The sequence below is a fragment of the Anabas testudineus genome, chromosome 2 (assembly GCF_900324465.2).
Source record: "Anabas testudineus chromosome 2, fAnaTes1.2, whole genome shotgun sequence".
Taxonomy (NCBI): Eukaryota; Metazoa; Chordata; class Actinopteri; order Anabantiformes; family Anabantidae; genus Anabas; species Anabas testudineus.
In genome coordinates, this window is record NC_046611.1 from 22,706,237 (window position 1) to 22,719,592 (window position 13,356).

At 41.8% G+C, this 13,356-nt stretch overlaps 2 protein-coding genes across 3 annotated transcripts in view; one reads left to right on the top strand and one right to left on the bottom strand.

Annotated features, from left to right (window-relative positions):
* Window positions 1–1,477: 1,477 nt before the first annotated feature.
* Window positions 1,478–3,987, top strand: chst2b (carbohydrate (N-acetylglucosamine-6-O) sulfotransferase 2b). Its single transcript, XM_026363935.1, has one exon. The coding sequence runs from the start codon at window positions 2,020–2,022 to the stop codon at window positions 3,472–3,474; it is 1,455 nt and encodes a 484-aa protein (XP_026219720.1). The 5' UTR covers window positions 1,478–2,019; the 3' UTR covers window positions 3,475–3,987.
* Window positions 3,896–13,356, bottom strand: part of LOC113164577 (sodium/hydrogen exchanger 9-like) — a 53,684-nt gene continuing 44,223 nt past the window's right edge. For both annotated transcript variants that reach the window (XM_026363933.1, XM_026363932.1), the window contains exons 13-16: window positions 12,768–12,810; window positions 11,408–11,463; window positions 5,908–6,013; window positions 3,896–5,827 (exon numbers count right to left, since the gene is read on the bottom strand). In XM_026363933.1, coding sequence (XP_026219718.1) covers window positions 5,657–5,827; window positions 5,908–6,013; window positions 11,408–11,463; window positions 12,768–12,810 — 376 coding nt within the window. In that variant the 3' untranslated portion in view covers window positions 3,896–5,656. The remainder of the gene's footprint in view (window positions 5,828–5,907; window positions 6,014–11,407; window positions 11,464–12,767; window positions 12,811–13,356) is intronic.

A 13,356-nucleotide genomic window follows, 5' to 3' on the forward strand; every position in this document is an offset into this window, starting at 1 on the left:
CAATGATGGCAAATAGAAGAAGACACCTTAGGACAGGACCTGTATTCTTTAATTATTCTAAAAGTGTATTTGTAGTAAGAAGGCAGAGAGAAATGGCCGCATCTGTGTCCTGGTTGTACACAGTAGCTCCAGCAGGGGGCGATATGCACAAAGGCTTTGTAACGTAAACATCCGCATTGGATGAGTAACCTACTATAAAAATGAGCATCTATGGGTTATAAACACCAGCAACCAGCACGGTTTACAGGGCAAGAAGAGTAATTATTGACCACAGAGTCAAAGAATTCCATATGTTGCAATAGCCTATATATTTCTTAATCTGTAGGAGATGTTCTTCTTGGGAAAACAACACAGCTTTGACGTTTTTATTGGCATATTAACACACAAACAGCCTTGTTACAAGTCAGTGTTACAAGACAGTTTTGTTGGTACAAGATATAAAGGCAAGTTACAGTGAGACTACCACCACATCCCTACACATTACACATAAAAGTCATATGTGGAAGGTATACCCTGTGAAATCAGGGGTCAGAGAGCCCATCTCCTTTCATTCAGTCTTTTGTGCCGTTCAGTTGAGCAGAGCTGTAATCCCAAACTGGCAAGCCTCTTAGAAGAGACGATTTTCAATCTGCGGAGCATGTGCTCTCCCCTGTTCAAACACATGGTCTTACAGCTTCCCACGACTTGTCAGTTCCTGGGGAGCAGCTGTCATATGTCAGATTTCAGCTGATTCCACATGAGACGAATGTCAAGTAATTGGTGATGATTGAGTGATTGAATAAAAAAATCACTGCAATACTCCTACAGGCCTGTCGTACTGCTTTATTTATGTGGAATGGTTTTATTTCAATCTAATTTAACACATACAAACTACTGTTACAGCAGCAATATGGCTAATATAGCTTTAATAATGATGCCATTTTCCTATTACTAATTCAATTAATAGGCTTTTATATAGATCTGGGCTACCCTCTTGAGGCCGGACTGGGAAAAAACAAGTAGCTACTAGAAACACTGACTCTTCTCTGCAGCCATGCGTTATAATACGAGCATACACCATAGTGAGGAAGTAGGAATAGAACAATTAGGAGAATAAGAGCTTAAAAACACATGGGGCGTGAACAAACGGCAGTTTTAAACACAATGGGGGGTGGGTGGGGGGGGTGAGGTTGTCTCCTCCACAAAGTAAAAAAAAAAAACAAGCAAAAGAAGCAGAAACTCCTCTAGCGCAGCTTCACCCTGTAAAACACGCAGCTGCGTGTGTTCAAGGGAAGAACGGAGCGAAGCTGCAAGGATGTAACAGCGAACCAGACCTCTCTGAAACACAACAGCATCATTTCCCACCGTCCAACATTATTGCGCTGTGAGGCTGCAGAGACGGACGAGCAGCGCGTCCAATGGCGCAGCTCGCTGACGCACGACGCCACGGCGCGGACCAATACACCCCCCCGCCCTCCCTCCCCATGTGGGCGGGCCTTTCATCTTGTATTTGATTAAATCGGTCCGGATTGTATTAGTTGGACAAGCAGAGCACCGAGAAGAAGAGGGGAGATCTTTCAAGTGAGCACGCTAACTGTGGACACAGGGCACGAACCGCGCCGCGATGCGAGAGGCGGAATAACCCGACTCCCAGACGCCTGCGCCAAAAAAAAAAAATCGTGACGATTGCATTGTCTGCTGTGCCTGAATCTTACAAGGCGCCTTCTACGGGGAGTCATCAGATGATAACTGCGCAGGGATGCCTCCGCTGAACATGGAAAAACAGGGCGTCTGTTCCAGTGATGAAGGCTTCCTCCTTTTTGTTTTGAACGCGGGCCACCCACAGAAACACCGCAGCGGTCGGTGTGGACAACTTCAGCTCCGCTCGCATCCGTCGTTTCTATGAAGAGCGTTGCGCAGTGCAGTGAAAAAAAAAAAACAACAAAACGGGATATCGTGTTGTGGATTTGGGTTTGTTGATAAATATATGAGCTAATCAGCTGGTGTTCCGAGTGGGTATCCGTTCCCAGTATATGGTGCATGTACAGCTCACGCAGCGTGTCGGTGCACTGTCAATGTAAGGAGCAGAGGGTACAGATGAGAGGCAAACAATATCATCACCCACTGAAGTTAACAGCGCCTTGGGAGAAGGATGCTGGCTTTGGGAGGAAGCTTAAAACCTACAGGAATCATACCAAGATAATAGCACAGCCTGGGATCGTGATGAAAGTCCTTCGCAGGAAGAGGATTGTGTTGATTATGGCCTATTTCCTATTGCTGGTCCTCACTATGCTTAACCTGGCTAATTATAAATGGACTAAAGAGCCACAGCAGTGTAACCATCAGCTGAGGAGCGCCAGTTATCAGAGCAGATCTGACATTCGGTTCCTGTACAGGCCTTCGCTGGCTAAAAAGAGACAGCTTATCTATGTTCTGACAACCTGGAGGTCTGGTTCCTCCTTTTTCGGGGAGCTTTTCAACCAAAATCCTGAAGTGTTCTTCTTGTATGAACCAATGTGGCATATCTGGCAGAAACTGTACCCGGGCGATGCGGTCTCTTTGCAAGGGGCAGCCAGGGACATGCTGAGCTCCTTATATCGCTGTGATCTGTCTGTTTTTCAACTTTACAACAACCCTGGGGGCAAGAATTTTACCTCTCTAGGACTATTTGGGGCCACCCTCAATAAAGTGGTGTGCTCCTATCCCCTCTGCTCAGCCTACAGGAAGGAGGTGGTCGGGATGGTGGATGATAAGGTGTGCAAAAAGTGCCCCCCTCAAAGCCTTAGACTATTGGAGGAGGAATGCCTCAAATATAACACTATTGTCATTAAAGGGGTACGCATTTTGGACGTTAACGTGTTAGCACCTCTCATGGAGGATCCCTCCTTGGATTTGAAGGTGATACACCTGGTCAGAGACCCCCGGGCAGTGGCCAACTCCAGGATCAAATCCAGACACGGCTTGATAAGGGAGAATTTACAGGTAGTCCGCAGCAGGGACCCCAAACTTCGTCGGATACCTTTTGTGGACCCTGGTCACAAAGCCAACAAGAAGGACGGCTCCGACTATCACTCCATAGGAGCCATGGAGGTGATCTGTGACCGCACCTCCAGGACTTTGAGGACTGCCTTAAACCCACCCAGCTGGCTGAAGGGAAAGTACATGGCCGTGCGGTACGAGGACCTGGTCGAGAACCCAGTTAAAACCCTGAGGAACGTCTATCGCTTCGCCAACCTGACCACCAACCATGACATCGAGTCATTTGCTTTAAACATGACCAGTGGCTCCAGCTCCTCCTCTAAGCCATTCATAGTGTCGTCCAGGAATGCCACACAAGCTGCTAGTGCATGGAGAACAGTTCTCAGCATTCAACAGATCAAACAAGTGGAGGACTATTGCCACCATTCCATGTCTGTTCTAGGGTACGAAAGAGTAAGAACAGCCGGGGAGGCCAAGGACTTGAGCAAATCACTACTGACACACTCCAAACTGTGAAAGCGTCCACACCACCAAAGACCTTTTAATTTAATGTTCATTTTGCATCAAGTTTCCTTTTACTGTGGAATCAAAGCTTTACTTTATATCAGTGTTTGAGTGGTTCCACCAGCAACATCGGGAATGTATCGTGCTTCTCCAAGTTGAATCGAAGGGACCGCTTCTTTTACACTGGAATACTGGATGTGTCTGACAATGCGAGGCCAATGAATGACATGAATAGTGAAGCTGCAACGGTTGAGAAAACAACAACAACAACAACTGTATAATTAATGTATCTTGTTATGATGACATTTCAAAGTGGATGTTTTGAGGTTATTTTTGAATGTTCAAAAAAATCTGTTTTTTTTCAGTCTCCATACTGTCTGTAAAAGTGAAACTAGTGGATGAAAGATAAACAAAAAAAAAAACAAAGAACATCTGATTTTAAAAAACAGGCTTGTTGCTAATGTTTATTTGTAATCTGGTTGGAGTCAAGAGACAATCAATAAATTGGTTTGTTTATGTGCCATAGGTAAAAGTGTGATGAGTAGGCTACATCAGAACAGCATTAGTGGTATTTCTAGATTTAAAATGAGAGATGTTTTGATTTGTGTCTCCAAATTCATGTAGGATAACATCGTGCGCTGTGGACAATGTTACGGCTCAGGAGCTGGAATGTCTGCCTCAGTGTTGGTGTAAGAAGTCTGTTCTGCCATTTCTAATGTTTACAACTGCTTGCTCGTATACAGTACAAACACATGGTCTTGGGAATATTGCATCAAGTAAAGCTCACAGTGAATGAGACACGTCATGCATCTTTGTTTGAACGACCTGTATTGCTGTGCAACAGCAAACGAACAACAACAAAAAAAAAAATATCAAGGAAATCGGTTCAAATGGGGTCTGTGGTTTATCAGGAGTAGCTGTGAGGTGGAAGAATAGACATAATCATTGAGTTTTGGAATGTAAAACTTGCATTACATTGGGTTGTTCAGCTGATTGGCTCCAAATATCATCTAACTGCATCAAAATGAGGAAGGCTGGTCTCTGCACCTCTGCTTGTGCACTCACGATAAAGGCCATTGCTATCATTCACCCTGTTATGCTCAAAGCAAGGCAGTATTTACATATAGGCGCTAACAACAGACAATATGCTGTCTTTTTTTTTGCAGCAGTTAAAATGTTTAAAAAGAAACAGAGGAGCAATACAAGGATCCACCCGTGGAAGGCCCTCCCTCCAAGGACAATGTCTTTATTAATATGAGAGAAACAGTCTGCCTAATCACAAAGTCTAACCTTCACAGATTGGATTTGTGCAGTACACAGCATGCTTCACTCAGGGGGAAAAGGGCCCCGAGATTTATAATGATGTACTCAGAAAGCAGCAAAGTGCAATGTATAATTAAAGAAGTCAGAGGAAACCCCAAGTTAATAGTCTCTTTCTCAAACGCTGTTAATATACTTAAGCATTTGGAGGCATTCTGGCGAGGCGCAGAATGATAAGCAAGATGTGGAGGGTGGGGGTGGGAGAGGATGATGGGGCAACCAATTCAGTGGAATACATTTGAATCGGTTAAAAGGATTGTAGCAGAACACTGTGCAATAAAAGTTTAATAAGGAGTTGAAGACGAGCGAAGCAAAGTTGGCACAAAAATACCATTTCCGCTGATTAAGGGAAATACTGTAGCATTCAATCATGAGCAATTCTCCCGAAAGCTTGAAACCAAAATGTTATGTAACCAAGTATCATGAAGATGCTCTGCTCATAATTAATGTGTGACTTACTGTGTTCTTTTTTTTTTTTTTGTTACCAGAACGGTTGTTTGATCATTTTGCTTGCTGTGTTAAAGTCAAATGCTGCTTCCTATTGGTTGAGTTTAAGGCACTTACATTTTACGGGCTTAACGTTTCTATTAACAACTTATAACAACAACAACAACAACAAAAAAAAGCATAGCCAAGACAAGAAGCATCAGCAGAGTGAGAGAAAGAGCAGTTGTCTTTCTCCCTCTGTGAGTGTGTCTTTGCTTGCATGTCAGCACAAAGGGGAGGGGTGACCTTTTGGGAGCCATTGTAACAGTGAGTCCCGGTTGGCTCCTCTCACATGCCCTGGTCAGTGACCTTATTCTCTGCGGGAGGCACCGCCTTAGCCTCTCAGCAACAGGGGCTGATAAACTGGGGTTAGAGGTGTCTTGGAGCTTCAGGCCTCCCTAGTGAGAGCTGGAGCAGTGCCAAGGCCCAGGTCTCCCTCCACCAGGTCTTCCTGGTGCTCGGATGCAGAATCGCCACTGATAGATACAAGTTGAATGTCAGTTTTCTCCAAATCCAAGGTGGACGCGTCTGGTTCAGTCTCACACAGTCGCTCCTCAACCTGAAACTCACAATTGATAACTTCATTTGCCTTCCTTTTTTTCTCAGGATAAAGTATGCAACAACACAAAAGAGTCTTACCTCCTGCACATGCGCACTGCTGAAGAGTCTGGCAAATGCTCCACAGCACTGTGGCAGTGAGTCGGCAAGCGGAGGGCCACAGTGTGTCAGCACCGGCTTTAAATATCTGTGACCTTGTTAGGGCATGGTGGCAATAGTGTGAGAGAGGAAGTGGTTTTGAATATTTTCAAAACGTAGCTGCAGGCTAACAGTCAAAATTTCAGCAGGACCAATTCACAGCTTCCTGACACAGAAGGAGCACATTATGCAATATGTGTGAAAATTAGCAATTGTAGTGTTTTAGAGGTTTCAAGGTTCAGAAGACAAAAGATGCAACATCTGAGCTTTAGTTTCTCGGGTAAGCGTGTTAATTTTCAGTGACTATGTTAGAAAGAATGGGTTAAAGTGAGTCATTTATTCTGGAGTAAAGTGACTGTGTAATATAACGGTGTAACAATAGCCGGTTTCCCCAAACATACTGTGAGCAGGGGGCCAAACGAAATCTCTATCTGCAACCATGATCATGATCCCGATGATTATAACATGAGACATGCAGTAGTCGACACATCACCCAAGTAGTCTGTCTTCAACTGGACTGCACACACACACACACACACACACACACACTTTTTTTTTTAGTGTAGTTAACATCTACACTGTAAAAAGTAAGTATAGTCAGTGCAGACACTAGTTTCCTTTTAAAACCATATTCAGCTTACTGTCGTTAAGTTATCATGGCCTTTTATTCAACACAGCAAACTGCATAGAGCTCGATATTAGTCATTCAAGCTTTAGGTGCTTGTGCTATTTTTGGGATTTCAGAAGGAAGTGCTTTACAAAAGCAGCCCCGGCAGAGGCTGGATGGAGATAAAAACGAATTTACTCATATAATAAAGGTATAAAATGTGTTATTTCAGGCAAGGCGGGTCAGTCTTAGACTTTATTGAAACCAGAGGCAAGGTCAGAACTGGGTTGTAAATGTGTTAGTGTTATAAAAGTGCTTATATGAAGGAGGATAGGCGAGGATATTGTAGATCAGTGCAGAAGTAGAAAGGACTGTTTCTGGATGCCAGATGTTTTGATTAAAGTCTACTGGAGCTTTGGACTCAAATCACTTGTGACTATTGGTGGTCACTTGATATTCTCAAAGAGAACCAGTCCTTCCAGAGCGTTTCAGGCCAGATTTCAGCATATAATATCTTAGGGAGAACCCGTCTTGTATTACACTTGACTTTGAACTCTTCGCAGGCTCGAAAATGACTACAGACCAGCTTTTTGTTGTAAAAACACTTCTGATTAATAGCTGCCCCTATTGCAGGTGTTCATACGCTTTGCTCTGCTTGTTCCATGGACAAAGACAAAACAATACTTCAGCAATGCTATCATTTCTGGACAAAGGCAACCTTTGTACTGCAAAGCCAATAGTAAATAATGTGGGACTCAGAAGCTGCACACAAGTACACAATCCTCTGGCATAAGCACAAAAAACAAGGACAAGGGAAAAATGATCTAATATGTTACTTGGCACCAATTCTTACATTCTGGTGCTGCTATCAGCAATATACAAGAGGTGGGAATTATGGGCATCATTCTGCCAGCTAACAGGACTTATTTATAAATGTCTTAAATGAGGGACAGGGAGAGAGAAGAAAGGGAAAGAGGGCGTCGGATGAGGAGGTAGAGAATGGGGGAATAATGACTTCCTTGGCATCTACAGAAGTGAGTTGTCCTCCTGTTCCATGCTGGCATAATATTAGACAGCGACGGTAATTATAACTGCTAGAACTGGTTTCTCCTCCACAGTGGTGTCAGGTGTGTGTGTGTGTGTGTATGTGTAGGCCACCAACATAACAAGCATCACTCCCTCCTCTGTATGCTCCACTCCTCATCTTTTCCCGACCCCTCAAACAGGGACAAAGGCTGCATTTACTCAACTACTATACTTCAGCAAGCTTCTGAGGCATTTTTCTTCTGCTACTACACAGATTGTATTGTGTACTAGTGAAGACAAAGCACACGTAATAAGCACATATACATTTAAAATAATGAAGAAGAGCAAGGAGGGTCAATGACTCCTATTAAAAAATAAATAGGCCAGACTGATACAGTGATGCACCTTGTTGAAGTATTTTTAAACCATGAAGCATGCTTCACGGTTCTTTGTGCTGCGACCTTGCCCCACATTAAAGACTAATTTGGCGATACTTCTCTCATACTTGCTAGTTTAGATTAACATAAAGTCCCAGAATAAGAAACTAGAATGAGGATGTCAAAGGTTTTACGGCTGGTCTTTAGCCACTGCTGGTGGAGTTGTTTACCATTGAATAGAGCGATACTAGCTTTTCATCCCCTGCTTCAATTCGGTATGCTACACTCTAAAAAACAAAACATAAGATAATGCAGATCCATATTCATGCAAAACTTAAAATAATCCTACAAATTAATTAATTTAATTAATGTACATATACATTTATGTATGTATTTAAACTATGTCTATTTAAAATACAGTACAAGTAAAATTAGCCCCACTGACCAGCAACAATGTTAAACGCTGCTTATAGGTTATGACATCCAACAATATAATACACATAATAATACAACACAATAAAAATACTGCATAATAACTACTTGTATGTGTCTCTAACACACAATACAAAATGACAGCACTACATATTTACAGTTGGTGCCACCTCCCTTTAACCGTTACTTCTGGTAGACTATTTTTTATGCCTGTGATTATTGTGGTAAACAATACAATGCTATAAATATAAGTAACACCCTGAGATTTCACAACCAAGTCATGTCACAGGCTCATCCTGAGCCCCACCAGCTGTATAATAGACACTTCAGGTTTCTTAAACATGGGTGGCCTTTGGGATGAGGGATCAGAGTCAACCCAAAATGAGTGGTTACCTGTCCTCAAAACAGTCTGTAAACCATTTCTGCCAGAAGGATCAAACGGTCAAAATCTGCTCCTAAGAGTATTACTTCAGTAAGAGACACAAGCCAAGTAGAAACTCAGTTACTTGGCAGCGCAATACAGGCTGAGCCTCCTCTCACCTGGTCACATCAAAGCATCTTCAGACTATGTTTTTCCCCCATCAATGGGAAACACGGGCCAGGAGTGTGCCTTTCATCAGGCGTCTGTGGCTACTTTCAACACCACCCCTCCTCAGCCTTCTCACATTCACATGGATATCCAAAAAAAAAACAAAAAAAAACAAAAACAAAACACAGACATTCATTCTGTCAAATGTGCTAATTAACCCACTATGTACATGCAGACTTAACAATGTCTGCAGGATAGCTGTGTAGTTGCTATGGTTACGCAGTTTGCAATATTTTGTTGCAAGCCAGGAGTAGGTCAATGCAGGCAAATATAAGTTAATTGTTTGCGGTGAGTCATATTAAGCATGTGCACTATACTACATTTATTCAACTTCCTGGCTGTGTTGGATGAGAGGAGAAGAACGTGGTTGTGACGCGGCCACTTCAGGTGATGTTGCATCCCCTCCTGCCGTTCACTGAATCACAGTCATTCATCAGTCATTCTGAACTGCTCTAAGGTATAGATTTCACTAGTTCAAAATGTAAAAGTGTCCTATCTCTGCAAAGAAAGAATTTTGAAACTCATTTTGGCAGTGACTGTGACATGATTTGAATCACTGTTCTCTGAAACTGCAACACTAAGATCAAATCCAATAAAAGCAAAAGAAGTTAGGTTACAGCCAGTTCCACATTGAGCTTTTCACCATATTTCTATTCCAAATGGGTTTAATTAGATAATCATTACACAATAATCCATGACGTAATCTGTAATTATTTCAGATAAATCAAATGTGATGTGTTTTTTTGCAGTAAGTTTTCAACCTATTTTCAAAATGGGCTTAAATGGACTCAGTTGTAAAGCAACTTGGCCGAGAGTCTCACTCATCTAAGTGTGAAGTATCATGTTGTGTGGAGGCTTTTCAGCAGCAGGAACATGGAGTCTTGTAAAGACAACGGAGGAGGCACACGTTAGAGAAACATTAGTCTCAGAATGTTACAACATATAAACGATATGTAGAAAGTCTTTCTTTGACTATGGAAGAATTACGTGAAGCCAGATGTTTGCACGTGTGTCGTGTTCTACTTTAGCATGCAAGGCATGATGTGAAAAAAATCCTGTACAGATACAGATATGACCAGAAAGTGTCACGCTCTCACAGTTTTCTGTTTTCACTAATCCTCTGTCAATCCATACCCTGACCACTCATCCCTGTCTTGCATTCATCCAACTTCCTGACAGTCCTGTCACTTGATTCACTCCTTCACTCATCCTTACCTGACATATGGTCTTATATCTATTCCACAGCTTTCCACTTTTGTTTTATGTTATTTTGAACCTAAACCCACTCTATCTGCATTGTTGCCTCTTGTCTACACTCAAGTAATCTTCTCTATTCTGCCCATTTAGTGCATTACTGTTATAATCAGAGAAGATTAATAGTCATAACATGATTTAATATGGGTATGTTTCTCAAATTAATGGACAGTCTGTTGCAAACATCTCTATTTATCAAAATTCACTAGAGGTTTTCGACTTTCTTGCTGAAACAAGATTAGAACACTTCTCCATAAACAAAACATTGCCTATCATCTAGTTCTGCATCTGCACGTTTTGAGCTTTTCCAACCCACAGTGGTTAATTGCATTATCAACACTGTCCTTTCAAATATTTCACCCTTCACTTTAATTCAAATGAATTCATTCGATTCATTTATTTATCATTTCATCATTTTGCAGAGGAGATGGAGGCCATAAAGTAAAATGATGTGGTTTTTACTGGGCACTGGGGCAGGTCAGGAGACTGCCCTCAAGAAATTCCACTACTGTTTTCTTGCAGCTGAATAACTACATGTGCTTACAAAAATCCTTATGAGTCTCAATTTCAAGTCTCAACATTTGTATGGTAGGGTCAGAATTTGACATCAACAACAAATATGAATGTATCTTACCTCGTACCAATGATTCAGGAGGCTGGTGGCAGTATAATGGTGTTGGGGACACATGGGCCCCTCAGTACCTAGGAGCATCATTTGAGTGCCACAGCTTACCTGAGCACTGACGCTGACCATGACAAACCTTTTATAACCAACATGTACCCATCTTTTGATGTCTACTTCCAGCAGGATAATTCACCCTGTCACCCTTTAATGCAATAGGAGGTCCAACACAGTACTAGCAAGGTGGACCTAATAATGTGGCATGTTTGTGTTCATGGAAATAAAAACATTTTCTTAGTAACCAAAAACTTTTGAATGGTACTGTACTAGTGCTAAGAAACTGAAGCAGTTCGTGACCTTCCAGTTTGTGCTCCTATCACTGTACATAAGCGTCTTTCTTCATACGCTCTGAATTGAAGCACGCTTCCATTTTTCCTTGTACTCACTTTATAATACTACCCCACGGACCAGTGCATTAACCATTATGAGTGTGAGCAGATGTGACAGTGCTTAAAAACGAAATAGTGAAAGGATACTTGTGGTCCAGTCTGTGCAACAGCCCTGGTGTTGTCTCTGGCCTCTCTGTAGCAACCTGTAGACCATGAGAGAACCACTGTTTCTCAGTGACACAGAAAGACCCTCTGAGGTAGCTGATACCTGATAAAGATGCTGAAAACATGAACCCCCAGATGCCCAAATAATTCAAAATAACAATACCCATATTGGTTTTGTGCAGGTATGAAAAACAAAAACAAAAAAAGAATTCTGTTTCAAGATACTGCAGAGTCCCCAGATATTCCTTCCCGTTACAGTAAGAACCTGCCCAGAGCTGTGTCTGTGTGGGCTCAAGGTTACATTCATCTATTTCCATAAGAAAGAGAACTAGAGCTCAGTCTTATACCTCCACTGGGATCCTCCTCCAGTCTTCCCTAGACCTATTCTGTCTGTAACACTGGCTTCATAGGGGGAAGGCAGGTGACCAGACTTACCATTCAAATCATTGTGATAAGAGTCAAGTCAAAAAAAAAAAAAAGGGTGTGTGTGTGTGTGGTTGAGAGTGCTTGCACAGCAAAAATGCACACTCCGAGGGCCTGTGAGTGTCAGAGGAAGTGCTACAGCCTGTCATTTATCAGGAAGTAAAGGTGCATTTCCTCCTCTTGAACCTTTTTTTTTTACTTTGAAGTCACAGAGTGGTTAAAACAAACAACCGAGACGAAATTAAAGGGTAGAAGCATATTAAATGTCAGTGGGACAGGTTGGCGGGATATATTGTAAATCCATGCGACATACAGCAAAGATGCTGCATTAAATCTCTATAATGTACAGTATGTGCAAAATACACTGTAACAGTTGTGATTAATCACATGAAGTATCAGCCAGCACATCATTGTCTTTGCTCCATGCTCTAGCATTTTGTTGAGTTCCTGTCAATGCTCAAAGCTCATATACTCACACAGTCACACACATCTATATCACTTTGTTTTTTTTAACAGCAGTTGCTGAGCTTCCTTTTTCGAGAATTAGCTTTTCTTATTTAAAAGTTTCATGTCACAAGTTCCCACTAACTGTAATACATAAATATACAGTAGCACTAATATTAGCTCATTATTTTAAATGGGGGTTCATGAGCAGTACCAGTACAGTACAACTGTGCAGTGACAGTCACAGTTTCTTGATACATTATAATGATTTATAAATGATTTGGCACCTTGTGATATATATTACAACAGGAATTCTGATTTAAAATCTCATCAGGGTGTTCTACATGATTTTTTTATTGAGAGGCCGATGGTGCTGACACTGCACAGAGTTCAAATTAAAATACATTTTGAGTCCTGAAAGAACAAATGCAGCAAGAATAAATACAATGACAGTATGAAAAAATGGTGTTATTACCTCCAAAGAAGGGTGCTCCTCAGGATTTTCATCCTCCCCCACACTGTAGCGAATGAAAGATTACAGCGAAAAACTGATTTAATACAATAAAATGACAAAGTGAAAGAGACAAACACCAAGGTTTTCATACATGTGTGAGTGCTAGACTGCACAGTCAGTATAACGCTGCATGTGATTTAGCGATGAAAGTGAGAATCAGCGTGGAACTCGACTTGGTTTGAACATGACCTTTTAGTTCAGAACAGTTTCATCAAAATCACTCTCATCTTTCACATCACGGCAAAAAAAAAAAAAAAAAAAGGAGAGTGCGTAAACTCTTGCTAAATGACAGACACATTTATGCTCATTTCTGCTTGACATTCTGCGTGGCTGAAATCATCACCCTGCTGAGGTCAGTGTATGGATGCATTCAGTGTATCTCTGTGAATTCTGAATCCCTACACTGCAGCACTATGGCATTATATTTAGCACTAAGGGCCCTTTTTTCCTGAAACGAGGCAAAGTCCAAATTCATTTGGTGGCTATGGGCGTCTCCAGTGATCTTTTTGCTATTTTTACAATGGCTCATCGAGGTGCAATATTGAAGAAA